General features: G+C 37.8%; 1 protein-coding gene across 2 annotated transcripts; it reads right to left on the bottom strand.

The window, feature by feature from the left end:
* Window positions 1–4099: 4099 nt before the first annotated feature.
* LOC118734187 (HEAT repeat-containing protein 6) lies at window positions 4100–7443 on the bottom strand. 2 transcript variants are annotated; one of them, XM_036463908.1, is made up of 2 exons: window positions 7217–7440; window positions 4100–7074 (listed from the first exon to the last, which is right to left on the bottom strand). In XM_036463908.1, the coding sequence occupies exon 2, from the start codon at window positions 6945–6947 to the stop codon at window positions 4122–4124; it is 2826 nt and encodes a 941-aa protein (XP_036319801.1). In that variant the 5' UTR covers window positions 6948–7074; window positions 7217–7440; the 3' UTR covers window positions 4100–4121. The 2 variants fall into 2 exon arrangements, with proteins under 2 accessions (XP_036319801.1, XP_036319802.1); XM_036463909.1 differs by having other exon boundaries at window positions 6143–6227; window positions 6323–7443.
* Window positions 7444–15589: the final 8146 nt, after the last annotated feature.

Below are 15589 nucleotides of genomic sequence, written 5' to 3'. Positions count from 1 at the left end.
GGTCCGGTGATCCGCGGAAGCAAAGTCGGCTGGTTTATCAATCGAGATGATTATGGACAGATGGTCCGATGCTAAAGTCCGTATACGCTGTTTATCAGACCAGCACTGCCTATGGTTAGGTCTGGCGAGCTGCAGCAGCTGCCCATACGACGACGACGAGGCCCCCGTCAACCGTCGTGCTGAGCAGACGTATTTTTCTTTGCTCGTCAATTCAAATCGAATTACAAAGTAAATCTTAGCGTGAGAGTGACTATGTCGATCTTAAATGTTGATACAATTGTGCGAATGTGAACTCTTTATCAATCTGAGACAGTGACTCTTGTGATAACAAGCACAAGATAAGTGATAACATAAAAATCATTATTCTGTGCTTTAATCTAAAATGCCTTGCATATGTAACCAAAAGGTTGGTCGGTCTCGACAATCGATTCAGTGCGCTCAGTGCAATGAACTCTTTCATTTTGGCTTGTGTTGGTATAAAGCAAGCTGATGCTGAATTTCTCGCCAGTTCTGATAAGGGCTTTTTATGCAAAGTCTGCGCGGACATTCGTCGACGGTCATTCCGTTCGTCTCCCCCGCTTCCACCTGCTTTGGATGAAAAGCAAAGTGCTTCGCCTAATATTGTAGCTAAATCCGACTCTCTAAAAAGTGCTAATTTGAAATCGGCAGCCTCGGTCAAACAGTCTGTTAATACTCCGATTGAAGCCAAGACCCAACAACAAGAAATAACTTTGGGATCGTTGTATAATATTATTGTCTCTCTTCGAGCCGACAATAACCGAATGTTCAACTGTATCACTGCGCAGCGCGATAAAAACAACAAGCTAGTGTCGAAAATTGATAATTTGCATTCTGATCTTCTTTCTATGCGGTGTGCTCTGCAAGAAAACGACGGTGCGATTGCCAAAGTATCTGTTCGAATTATCTAACGCCTAGTTTTAATTTTAGGCGTTGCAATTTTGATATTGTCAACCTAGAAATCTCCTCCACAGGCTGGGAATCACTATTTTCTGGATTCGATGTTACGGACTGTTATACTATTTTTAAAGATAGAGTCAATGAAATCTGTGTGAACAATATTCCGCTAAAAAAAACAAAACTGCTACAAAATCCCGTGGTATACTAAGAAACTAAAGAATTTGCGAATTAAGTTTTACAAAAAATTCAAATCAACTAAAATTTCTGCTTTTAAAGATTCGAGAGAGTTTAAAAAGTTAGGTAAAATTCTTCAGAGCACGTATATTCGTAGTTTCGAGACGGATATCAAGGTGAATCCAAAGTCGTTCTGGAACTATGTAAATTCAAAAAAATCGGGCTCTAGTATTCCCTCGGAAGTCTTTTATAATGGGACCCATGCCTCTTCTTCTTCTGACGCTGCAAATCTTTTTGCTGACTTCTTCCGCTCGAATTTTGTGACACAGTCGGACACCTCTCAGGGTTTTTTCCAACTGTGGATTCTCCAATTAACTTTGGCAGGCTCTCATTATCTCTTGATGATGTAGTTGATGGCATTTTGCAAATCAAATACTCATTGCAGACAGACGTTGATGGCTTATCATCGTATCTTCTTAAGAATTGTTTGGCCTTTGCAAACCCACTTCTGTTACTATTCAATAAATCACTTGGGTGTGGCGAGTTCATTGATGCCTGGAAAGTTACCTTCATTAGCCCTATATTTAAAAGTGGTGACAAAAGCAATGGCCCGTAGTCATAGTCAAAATAAAGTCGACTTTAAAGTTAGTTGCAGCTTTTTGACATAATTTTCAATGGGATATCTGTCAAAAAAGCTGCAACTAACTTTAAAGTCGACTTTATTTTGACTATGACTACGGGCCAATGTTTCCAACTACAGGCCCATCGCCAAGTTGTCGACTGTTTCAAAGCTGTTTGAATATATTGTTAAGCAGAAGTTGTATTTTACAGTCAAACGCTTAATTTCCGATAATCAGCATGGTTTCATGTCCGGTAGGTCTACTGTGACAAGTCTAGCAATTTTCTCTGAATTTTGTATGACGGCTTTCACCGGACCTATATCAACTTTTCTAAAGCTGATTGGAAAGGTTACGCGGAGTTTACCGAAAACACCTTCACAGCGCTCCCCACACCAACCGACGTCCATCTCGGTGAACGTAAGTTCCGCAGGGCTGTCACTGCTGCTGCAGTTCGCTTCATATCGGCAGGATGTATATCGGACCCGCGTCCAAACTTCCCTGCCGAAGCGGCTGTTCTAGCCGATGAGCGTGATAGCCTTCGTCAGGCCGATCCCGGAGATCCCCGTATCAGGGATCTCAACGCGGAGATTCGGCAACTAGTAAACGTACATAAGCCGAAGAAGTGGGAAGAGCATCTGAAGACCTGCAATTTCACCTCTGGTGTGAGCAAGCTTTGGTCAACCGTGAGGTCCTTGTCTAATCCGACGAAGCACGACGACAGAGTCGAAATTTCCTTCGGCGACCATGCCTCGTCGGACCCGGAGCGATGCGCGAGATATTTTAGCCGGCAGTTCATACTGCATCCTCCGGTGGACAAAGCCAAGCGTCGAGTGACCAGAAGGCTGCACAAACTGCCAACAACCTGTGCCCCCCTTGCTTTCACTTGCGGTGAAGTTCAGGTGGCCATCGGGAAGGCGAAAGCCTCCAAAGCCATGGGTTCCGACGGAATATGCATGCTGATGCTGAAAATTTTGGGTCCTGCGGGGGTAGCGTACCTAACGGAGGTCCTCAACTTGTCAATGGCCACTCTCATCATCCCAGACATCTGGAAGGTGGGAAGAGTGGTCCCACTGCTCAAACCGGGGAAACCAGCCAACAAAGGAGAACCTTATCGCCCGATAACACTCCTTTCCCCGGTAGCGAAGACACTAGAGGCCTTGCTGCTCCCGTATTTCACGAGACACCTGACCCCAGCGAAGCATCAGCATGGTTTCCGTAAAACGCACAGTACAACAGCACTTAACGTCATAAACGCGCAGATAACACGTGGCCTAAACCGCAACCGTCGGTGTGAGAGAACTATTCTAGTAGCGTTGGACCTGTCAAAGGCGTTTGACACCGTCAGTCACTCTACGCTACTAGAATGCATAGAGGCTTCCTCTCTCCCACAGAGGCTCAAGCGGGGGTCGGCGAATTATCTGATCGGTAATGTTTAGAGACAAATCGAGCAATATCAGAAAAATAAAACACGGGGTTCCACAGGGTGGTGTCCTTTCCCCATTACTGTTTAATTACTAAATTTCAAAGCTCCCTCAACCACCAGAGGGAGTCTAGATTGTCTCTTATTCCGACGATTGTTCGATAATGGCGTCTGGGAATGGAATTGATGAGTGTTCGAAAGTAAACTGGTATCTCTCGGAACTTTCTCGCTTCTTCACTGTAAGGAGCCTAAACCTTTCCCCTACAAAATCCTCTGCGATCATGTTCACCACCTGGACGAAGGAGGTCAGACTACCGCTGGGAATTCACGTCGAGGATACCCCAATTTCGACGGTGAATAACCCCAATATACTCTCGAGTAATCTTTGACCACACTTGACTTGGGCCACAGACGTGGTCACCCAAATAGACAAAATGCTTGCAGAAGTACCCTCGCCCAGGCACATTAGGAGGCATCTCTACGAAGTGACGGACGAAGTCGAGAGGTTCATTAAACAACGTCTGGACCCGTCAGCTTACCGACAGTACCTGAGCGGCATTCACAGGGAGTCAGTCTCAAGATATGTAGACTCCAGACCTGTGAATGCCGTTCTAGGCGAACAACCACCGGACATCGGCGAGACGGCTTCATCTGCCTCGGGAGACTAGAACCACAATATCTCTACTTCGCTCTGGCTACTGCAGCAGGTTAAACGCATACCTGAGCAGATTAGACGCAGATGTGCCAAATGAGTGTCCGGCATGCGGAGACACCCCACAACTCGAAGCATCTCTTCGTATGCCCGGAAAACCCGACACCCTTTGTACCTGTGCACCGACCCCATTGAATCTGCACGCTTCTTGGGGCTTCCGTTAGTGGAACTTGACGATAATAACTGAGATATTAACCGAACTGGGCGGCGTTGGTGTATCCGCTACAACAACAACAATGGAAAAAGATAAACAAATTGATTTCAAGACAATATTTATTTAGTAGCAGAATGGTATAGAGTCTCTTACAAGTTTAATAGCGTTTGTATATTCTGGAGTCAAAGTCGGATCGCTTTTCAACAAATCATCTAAATTTGATGAGCAAGAGAGTAAAGGTGCTGCTTTTTCCGGAATCATGCGGGTCGTTACCCTAATCCACGTCTTTTGTACTACTTCTAACTTTCCCGTGAGTATTCGAGAGAACATAGTATAATCATGTAAGGCAGCAAATTTTATGACGTGGCATATAAGGAGACATAACTGTTCTTGAAAGTGGTCTCTGTGATTATATTCGTAAAAATTTTGTAAGTTATAAGATTGCTCAATAGCTCGAATTACTGTGTTCCATATCATTTCATAGTATTCTCCGAAATATTTTCTCTTAGATATATGAATTAGAGCAGTTGTTGCATTAATTTTTACTTTATAATTCGAGTGGTTGCAAATTACATGACAGAGGGTCGGATAAAGTGACGATCGCCAGTTGAAACCTTCATAAAGATTGGTGCATAAAAATATATTTTCATTGTTTACCATATTTTTGACCGCATAGCATGCATTCCATTTGACTTTCGATGTTCCGGAAGAGCGTATACCATCAATTAACATCGTTATAGCGAGTTTGATAAGAGTTCTATCCAAGATATTCTTGATATGGTCTTCAGACAGTAGTCCTAGCAAATTGCCTACAGTTCGAACAGCATTACAGCGCACTTTATCATTATCATTGCAAGCTTCGGTTGAATATCTAATTAGGTTCAACAATACTTCATCCGAAATTGATTCATTGGATGCATCCATACTATTTTCTAGCAAGGCATCACTAATATTTCCCATAGACCAAAGAATTTTAATTCGTACGGCAATATTTTTATCTTTTGCTAATCTTAAAATCAATCCTGCCGTGTTTTCAATAAAAACAAGGTCAATACGCATTGAAGGAAAGGTAACAAAAACGGATAAAGCTCGCACGGCTGTCGCCCGAATTATCACTTCCTCCGTAGGGTCACTGCTCATACCAGTCAAGAAACTCAGTAAAGTTATTCGGATAGACTGCACCAAGTTTTCAAAAACGATCCCGCTAATGCTTGATATTGTATCACACAAAGTAATTTTAACAGCTGTCTCTTTTTCTCTAGGTATTAAATTTATTATTACAGGTAGCATACTAATCAAGAAACGGGTACAGATGTCAATATTTTGTGTATTATCATTGTTATGTAAAAACGCGGTCATCTGATGAACACATGTTTCTAAGCATTTCGATCCGCATAGCCTAATTTCAAGTTGACTGTCACTTAAAGCATCCTCTAAAATCATCGCGATCTCCTCCAAATTATTCTTTAAAAAGAGTTCAAAATGTGTAGCCAATGCCGACAGCATATGAAGACTTTTAATCCTTAAAGTATTACAGGTTTTTAATTTTTGACATCTTGTATTGTGTAGTGAATGGCTTATTTTCAAGTTATCAAAGACTTTCAATACTAACCACGACGATTCCAAATCCCAATTTTTATTTTCTGATTCTTGAACAGTCTTGTATACACCATTAACAGTAACCTTTTTCATGACTGAACAGTTGATAACTGGTTGCCGATACTTTTCGCATGTTAGTAAACGTTGCTTAAATATACCTAAAGATTCAGGCAGGCCCAGAGGCATTTCTGGTTCCATTAACAAACATTCCAACACGGTAAACGCAGAAACTTGGACATTTAAATCGTTGTGAGAGCAGAGTTTCCCAACCGCATTCACAAAATTGTGAACGAAACTACATTCAAACTTATCAAATGGAGTTACTTGAACCAAAGCCGCTGAACATTTTAATGCTTGTATTAATTCAGGTAATGGGACTTCCTTTTCTAAAAGCATAGTAAGCGCTTTATAAGCTGATAAAATAGTTAAACCAAGCTTTTGTGAATATGGAACAAATGCGGTTGATCGGTATTTGTATTCGGCTTGACTAAATAAAGATCTCGAGTTCAAAAAAAGATCCGCACAAACTTGTAGAGCATAGCATCGACATCTGGAACTGGTGTCAGTTTGACATACCAAAAGGATATCGTGTCGAGCATTTGCATCATCCATCTCGCTGGGAAATATTGACTGCCAAAATGAATAAAGATAATACCGGTCAGCTAATTTAGTAATATCACTCAAAAGAGATAAAGCAGTTAATCGTATTTTAATATTAAGATTACTTTGATAAACATCGTGTCGGAATTCATGAAAATGATTTTGTGAAACCTGGATGATCGTAACTTTATCTTCTATTGGCTTATCGATTATGGCTGCAGATTCTGGCATTGCATGCACAACTCCTTTGTTTCTTGTACCCCGATTTCTTTTTCTCGTTACAATTTTAACCCCAATTTTATGATAAGCATCCATGTCAACTTCGTCTTGCAAGGTGTTGAAATATCGTAAAGGCTGTAGATTCCGAATCCATAACTGCTTTTTTTCTTTAATTGGGTTCCCAAAAAACATTAATCCTAGAGAAATTCCCAATAGTTCTGCCATGTAAAGCTTAAGACCATCACTGTCGTCGCAAATAAGTTTCCTTATCAAATTCAAAGAATAATATGTTATGAGCGGGTTCCTGGAGGTGCTAAATTCAGACGAGTTATGCAAACGTATCAAAAACTCCAATATCGGCTTAAGAGTCATAGTTTTTCGGTAAGATAAAGTCACGTTGTCCGGAGCATTGATTCCCATATCTATACATTCCAAAATAGATAGGACATAATCATCACATTTCTTTACTTTGTCCATATTTAGACGACTATAAATTAAGGATTTTGGTTGAAATACTTGGCTGAATCCCATCAAGCGATATTTTGGGAATAATCCCACAACTTTTATGATTGCTCTCAGTGCATAATATTCTGCAGGGCCATTCTTAGAGTAAACGTCGTAAAGCCAGTTTAAAAAGCCTTTTATCCGTTTATCATTTCTAGTGTCACAAAAAGAAAGTGAAGTTTCTATAAATCCGTTGATGCATTTAACTACTTGTTCATCCGTAGTGGAAATTGTACTAAATAAATCAAAAACAAGTAAAGTCTTTTCAAGAAGCATTCCACACTGCTTCTTATAACCTTTTAAAGTTTGTAGATCAGCAAAAATTTCGGTTATAGCTTCAGTCATTTTGACAATGATTAATTATTAGTTGAACTGACTTCAACATTTAATTAGAACTGGGAAACTATCGATGGCCCTATCGATAGTATCGATGGCTTTTGACTCGTTCCCACGACAATCGGGTCTACGTAAGGCACGGTGCACATTAGTACGATACGATATGCGATGCGATATGCGATACGTTATGGATGCGACATCGACATGCTTGGCTTGGGCAATAATACAAGGTGGTATCAGTTGTGACAGCTCAATTTGACACTACCTTAGCTCAGTAGAATGAGAAGAAAAACGGGAAGAAATGAATCCCCATATGGGGCAAAAATATAAAATTTCACATTTTCTCCTTAACAAAATTTGCCTTTTTAAGAAAACAAAGTGTGTATACTGAGAAAAAATAAAAAGCATTTAACTATATTAATGGGCAAAGAATAGTGAAAGAAGTAACACTGTTTCACGTAAGGTAGTCAATATGGCGGAATTAGAGCGAGAAGTTGCCAACTGATAACACCTTGTATTATTGCATCATGGGTAATTGGTAGGAAGCGCGGCATTTTTTGCAATAAACATGATCGTTTCACAGGCGGAATCATCATCCTAATTTTTTTTTTAGTCGAATTAATAAAAAAAAACATGTTTATGGAACTATTCCGAAAACTACTGTAGAACAGACATGACTAGTTAGGCAATGAGAAATATAGCGTCTGAGGTCAAGGACACAGGTAAATGCACAAAAGGATATTTTTCGTGATGGTTTATTTACCTTTGTTTTCATATCTTTAAAAAGAAATTTATAGAATCCAATAACTTTAATAAACCTATTTATTTTTAATTTTGAACAGCAAAAAAGATTTGGTGTTTGTTTAAATGTTAATGATTAACTATTTTGTTTCAAATATTCAAATAAATAGTAATCAAAGTACTTAGAAACAATTAGGAAATAATTAATAATGAAGTATGTATGTAGGTAATTATTTTTGATTATTCGTTATATTTTATATGTTTTTTTCTATTTAGTGTTATTTTATTATTTTTTTGATATTTTTATTAAGCTTTGTACCACGATTGTTTATTAGGAAAAATTGGAAAAGCAACAAAGTCTAAGCGGTAGAAGTTATAGCAGCTATTTCGGAGATCACCACATCTCTTCATCAGACTTCTTTTTTCTAGATATCAACAGGGATCGAACCTGCGAATTCGATGTTCAAAGTCAGAAGCGTTAACCACTGAGCTATGTACATCCCGTAAACTATTGTTGCTAATTCATTTTCCTTATTCAACCAACTACTATCAAGTGCAGCTGATTTGCCGCTATTTAAACTGGAAATCGTAATTGTTGTTGTCAATTCTATCCATCCATTTGCTTGTTTGCTTTATTGTATAGTTACAGGCAGGCTCTTCCTAAACTATGTATTTGTCAATGTTATTGTGGCTTATTAACATTTTATTTTTAATATTTTTATTGAGCTTTGTACCACGATTGTAGATTAGGAAAAATTGAAAAAGCAACAAAGTTTAAGCGGTGGAAGTTATAGCAGCTATTTCGGAGATCACCACATCTGTTCATCAGACTTCTTTTTTCTAGACTTCAGCAGGGATCGAGCCTGCGAATTCGATGTTCAAAGTCAGAAGCTATGTACATCCCGTAAACTCTTGTTGCTAATTCATATTATTATATTTAATAAGTTTTTAAATTAAAAAGAGAAAGTACAAATTTGTGTGCTCTATAACCCAATGCTACAAAAAATAATGAAGTAAAAATATCCGGTAAGTCATGTTATTTTTCAGGTAGGTTTTGCCGAGTGAAGTAAAAATCGAGATACGAAACTTTTGTCACACACCCACACAATCTTGATTTACTGTTAAAACCGGTTTTCCGTACTTATAAGCCTGTAACTCAGTTGACTATATACCGAGTTTAGACTTTTCGAATGATATATGTATATAAACTTTTAGAAAATTCAAGAGATCTGTGTGTATTTTCGTTGTTAATTTTTTTCGTCTTTTTCAAATTTCGCAAAATTTTCACGCACTATTTTATAAAGCAACTACAGTCGTGTCTCTATATAGCGAACACCCGCTATAGTGAACACCTCGATGAGTGAACACCGAAATATTTACACAGAGTACTGTAAATAGTGAACAATCGAATGCCTCTAAATAGTGAACAAAATTTTAAAAGCAACGGCAAGCATAAATTGACAAAAAATACCAAATTTAACCGGAAATGAAAGCGGTTATTCCCTGAAATTTACCACTTTATGTTTATTACTAGAAAAGCTGCTACTATGTCAAGTATGATAGAATACAAGATTGCGCCGATTGCAGCAGAATTCGTGAGAGTAATTTTAGTGTGACGTCATCGTAGAGTTGACAACTGAGAGCGGCGAGAATGAGGGCGACTAGTGATGTGCTGAATTGTCCCCAATACTCGGTACCCAGTACTTAAAAAAGATTTTATTTTATTTTATTTATTTATTTTTTACAGTCTGTTAGACTTATATTACAAAAAAGATTTAACATTCTTATAATTAGATTTTAGATTTAAAATGTAAATATTAAATATTAAATACAAAATACAAAATGCTCTACAGAAATTTTTAAATAACATTATTTCTTTATCACTGCAATTATTTTATGTCAATATAAACGCATGGAATTTTCTGGAAGTTATGTAGACGGTTGGAAAGGCCGAGTTTCCAATCCGCGCTATTCTTTTTGGGTTACTCCATTTATTGATATCTCCTGGGTGGTCAGAAAGGCCGAGTTTCCGATCCACCCAGTCGCGCTTTCGTGACGGTTGATGGTTGGAAAGGCCTTGTTTCCAATCCGCTCGTTTATTGTTTATTATCTAAGGGTCTAGGTAGTCGGAAAGGCCGAGTTTCCGATCCGCCTAGTCTCGATATCTTGGTGGTTGGAAAGGCCTAGTTTCCAATCCACGCTATGTTGATACATCACTATCTTGCAGGCTGCGTTCTACAATAGTGAAATAGCAGCCGCTTGAAAAGAGTGATAGTATCACAATTTTTTATAGCCTCTGGTAATTCATTGAAGCACTTTAAGCCTTTATAGAAAATATTTTTTTTGTCCACTTCTGTTCTATACTGTTATTCTCTTTCAACAAATTTGTATGCGTCTCATTTATATATCGGAGATTATCGCTAAGATAATCCGGCAGGTTGCCCTTCTTAATATTGTACACAAATTTCATAGCGTGGTAAAAAACTTCTTGCTTCACGCTTAACCAATTCAAGGTTTCAAGCATACATCTTGTTGGTGTGTCATACGGTTTGTTGAGGATGAATCTCGCCGCTCGGTTTTGCATTTTTGGCAGCTTATCTACATGGGAGTCCCCCGCTAGGAAGAAAATCGTGGGGCAGTATATAAAGTGCGGTTCTACTATTGACCTGTACACCAACGTTTTATATCTTCTTCCCAAGTACTAACACGATCTCTTTATAAGGCCAATTTTTTTAACAATCTTGTTGACTGTATACTCAACGTGCTCATCAAACTTTAGTTTGTTGTCTATGTATATTCCTAGGTACTTGACAATTTTCACCTCTTCGATATTTTCATCTTTGATTTTTAATTCACGGCTTATGGAGTCAGCATTTGCCGCTCTGGAAAATACCATAAAGTTAGTCTTTTCCACATTCAGTTTGAGTTTATTTGAACACAGCCATTGATACAAAGAATTAAGATCTTCTTGCATTTTGACAATCGCATTCGGTAGTTCCCTATCACTGATCGTTAACAAGGCATCATCCGCAAAGATTTTTATTTTACAATGTTTGAGAGAACTTTTAATATCGTTTATATATATATTAAAGAGAGGGGTGCCAAAACTGAGCCCTGTGGTAATCCGATGTCTACGGCTATCTTACTAGACATCTTTGAATTAACTATTGTTTGTTGCCTACGATTACATAGAAAGCTTCTAAACCAGTCAAGCTCAGTGTTTTTTATACCAATGTATTTTAGTTTATCCAACATTCGGACCCTATCAACGGTTTCAAATGCACTTTTAAGATCAATAAACACTGCCACTACATTAAGGTGTCTGTTAAGATCTTCTTTCCATTGAGAAAGCACAAGATTCAGCGCAGTCTCACAGGAATGTTTAGCTCTGAATCCAGATTGTTCTTTTATGAGTATTTTATTGGATTCCACATAGTACTGTAGCTGGTTTTGCACAACGGTTTCTAGCATTTTTTCCAAGCTAGGGAGAGTATTGATGAGCCTAAGCTCCTCAGCTTTAACCGTATTTCTAACTTTCTTGACGGGCACTACGGATGAAATTTTCCATTCTTCCGGTGCTGTTCCTGTCTGGAGACTCTGATTTATAAGTAGGGCATAGAAATATCCCATATAATCAGCAGAGTCCTTAATAACACCTTCAGAAAGTAGGTTGTTTCCCCCAATTTTCCGCTTAAATTTTTTTGCAATTTGAAGAATGTCTTCCGTTGAGACCTCTTCAAATTTTAGCGTACTTGTGGGAGCTCTTTGCCCGAAAAAATCATAGTTTACACACTCTATATTGGTATGTATTTCCAAAATGCTGTCCACGAAAAAATTATTTAGGTTTTCCGCAATTTCAAAGCTGTCTACGTAGTTGGTGTTATTTATTATCACTTCCCCAATATTTTCTTTGACCTCCGTGTTATTGACTACCTCCTTTAAGTATTTCCACATGAGTCGGCTGTCACCCTTATTTATTTCCACCTTATGCTCTAAGTATTTAATTTTTTTACACCTTACCATTTTCTTATATCTGCTTCTCACTAAATTATATTCACCCCAGTACCCTGTCATCACTGCTTTCTCATGGGATTTAGATTTATACTTGTTCATCTCTGTCAATTGCCTATCATACCATTTGTTCCTCTGCCTAATGCGAGTTATTTTTGAGTAAGTCAACTGCCTCATGGCCTACATAATGCAATGAGTAATATACTCCACCATACCGTCAGCATCGAAAAAATTTAAGTTCGAGAAATCGCACTGCCTTAGTAAACTTGTTAAGTTCTCTGGGTTATATCTCTCCCAGGATATTACTTCTGCCTCCTTAGCACCACTTAGTTTATTGACATTTAGTCGAAACATTATTGTTTCGTGGTCAGATATTCTATGATCCTCGACCTTTTGGCATATAACTCGGTTATCATTGGAATACAACAAGTCAATACGTGTTTCCGAATGTTCCGTCACCCTCGTATTAAAATTTATCAGCTGTTGCATGGCTTGTTGCAAGAAAACATCATTGAGTTTTCTGCTGTAGGTTGATACTACGTTCATGTTTATGTTAAAATCGCCAATGACAACAGTGTTCACAGAATTTTCTGAGATTTCTGCTAAGATATCCTCCATATATGTAACAAATTCCGCATCACTTGAGCTTGGGGAGTGATAAACCACCCCGAGCTGCCACCTGGTATCACAGTGTGTGAGTTGAATAACTATACACCAAACATTTTTGTCTAAAGCCTTGTTAGTTATTGTTTTAAAACCGAGCGTATTTCGAACGAGTATTATCACTCCCCCTGTGTGTCTACTGTGTGAGTCGCAGCGTATCATCTGATACGCCGGGAACATTATTTCCGTATCCTCTATGTCATCAGTTAGGCATGTTTCGGAACACAAAAGTAGATCCGGGTCGGTAAAATCTATAAGTATTTCTAGCTCAACTTTATTAGCCACTAAACTCTGTATATTGAGATATACGCATTGCAAATATTCGGGTAGCGCTTTCTTTACACCTGGGTGAGACGTAAACTCAACGCTAGGGTCCCCACAAACTTGCTGTAATTGTTAGTAATTTACAGTATTTCTTTTATGCTCGAGCTTTTTCTGGTATACAGGACACTGTCGGTTAAAGGTCATATGATTTTTATCAAGCCCTAAGTTAAATTTTTTATTAGCACGAATGCAGTTTATGCATTTGTTTAATGTTTCCTTAGAACATTCCACAGTTTCCGATACCGATTATTTACATTAAACCCTCGCCATTATATGCATTTCAGGTTTAGAAAAAACTTTCATTACTAATTTATATGATATCGGCTAAAACACTTGAACTTATCGCCACAGAAAAATATTATTTTATCAGTTTTAACCTTAGTCGATCCAAGGTTCAAGAAAAATGTTTTGACGGATGAAGAAGCTTTTCAGGGGGGAGATCTAACCAGTTAGCGAGAAGTTTCGGATCGATATCGTACTTGTTGGTGTAACAATATTTCATATCATAGGTCAACAAACCCGATACCGATTCGAAAATTGTCGCTAACTGGTTATAGAATCTGCCCCTTGGCCTCCAAAAATGATATCGTCCGATTCAGCTGGAACGAAAATGCTTCAAACAAGTGAGAGTTTCTCTGCGTTATGGCCTGGAACCGACATATATACATCTTTCATTTGAATCAGTATTAAAAGCTCTATCGGCTCTATTGGCGAGTCTCCCCTGAGCCGTTTTTTTCCATATCTTTGGCCTGTGTGCGCTTTTATTTGAAATCTAAATGTTTTGGTACCGAGTATCGAGAGTATTGGATACATTTTAAATCGTTGCCGAATATCGATCAATACTTGAAAGTATTGACTGAGCACATCACTACTGCTGTCTTCTCTACTATGACGTCACCAAAACAGCTGATTCTGTCAAAATCACTGAGAGCCGAGTAGAGGTATCGTCATCGGCGCCACCTCTGTATTCTCTCCACCGTGTACTATGTGATGCTAGTGTATATTTGGTTCTTGTCGAGTTCCAACCGCTTGTGAGTCATTGTGCGCTGTTTTATGTGGTTTTTTAGTTTTTGTGTGCTAATAAATTTAGCATTTAAATAATTTTTAAGTGTTATCGTGTCTGCGAGGAAATTCCTTTCGTTGGAGCAAAAATCTGAAATTGTTGAAAAAATCGGAAATTTATGGCGTAACTGCAGACATCTTCATAGAATGGTTTCACCATTGCTTCGTCCCTCACGTACATGAGTAATACATTTAAAATTCCTAACAGTTTTACAGAGTATTTTTTCGTTTTTAATTGTTATTAGGTTCAAAATTCTTAGCTACAAAAGTGTTTACCAACCAAAACCATCCTATTGCTTAGGGTGGCCAGATGCGCTGATTTAATCAGTACATGTGCTGATTTTTTTCTATTGTACTGATTTTTAAGAGCCCGAAATCAGTACGCAAAATCTACTGATTTTTTGAGTTTGTACTGATTTTAACATTTAATAAATACTTTTGTAAATTGGTGTAATTGACATTTACTTGAGGTTTACAGGTTCAAAACAATGGTTTTTGACAACTCATACGTATGAGCATTAATTAAATTTAAACCATTATTAAAAAGGTGTCAGCTTGCAACTGTTTCGTTTCCTAGGATTTTGCAAAATAACAAACTATTTGGATTCAACCCAACCCGATTTGCAATCACGATTTGCAGGTTTTACAGGATTTACAGGAAAAGCTGGTTTCGCCATTAATAAATCTTATGAAAGGTGGTGGTGAGTTAATCATATATTAAGTACACTGAGAAGATGACAATAAGAGATAATCTTTTGATTATAATTAAACATCCACTGACAAATCGGCTGTCAGTATCTCAAACTTAAGACGACTACTGCTACGGTGCAATGTAAGTTCTAAAAATTTGGAAAAGGTGCAAACTACCGACTCTTGGATATGATATATGTAGCTTTACTTTGAATTCGATAATATACCTTTTAGTCAACATTTTAATGTGAATGTTGTATTTAATAAGCACACCAACTAAATATGTTTTATGGTTTTTTGTTGCGATCAGTTTGTAGAATATATTTTTGTTACACTTGTAGGCTGGTCTGATCTATTATTTGATGGTGCAAATAAAACACTTATTCCACCTTCGTTGCCCAACGTTTCGCTGAAATTTCCAGCATCATCAGGGGCGACTATGTTTATTAAATCCAACAAAGAAATACAAGGAAAAAACAAAAGATGTTAAAACGAATAATACAAGTTGGCATACATGTGTTTGTAAAAACAAAGATAACAATTATGGACTAATGCAAAGAACATATACTCACAATAATATTATACATTTGCTTTAAAACTTAACATAATACATATACACATAATCAGTACCACTCTCTATGGTAGTCTTGTCAATTTAGTAATGACTAATGAATATCGTTGAATTATTTTAATATCTATTGCAAACTTTTATTCAGACAGGACTAAAAAGTAGAAAATAAATAATATAAAAAAAACTTTTTAATATACAACGCTTTTATAAATGGACTAAAAAGTAGAAAATAATACTTCTCAGTCCCATAGAATTTGTTTTGATAACTTTT

Source organism: Rhagoletis pomonella, unplaced genomic scaffold (assembly GCF_013731165.1).
Source record: "Rhagoletis pomonella isolate Grant_MI unplaced genomic scaffold, Rhpom_1.0 Rhpom_scaffold_00002, whole genome shotgun sequence".
NCBI classification, from domain to species: Eukaryota; Metazoa; Arthropoda; class Insecta; order Diptera; family Tephritidae; genus Rhagoletis; species Rhagoletis pomonella.
Note: the sequence above shows the minus strand (reverse complement) of the source record. Positions and strands in the feature narration are given on the sequence as shown.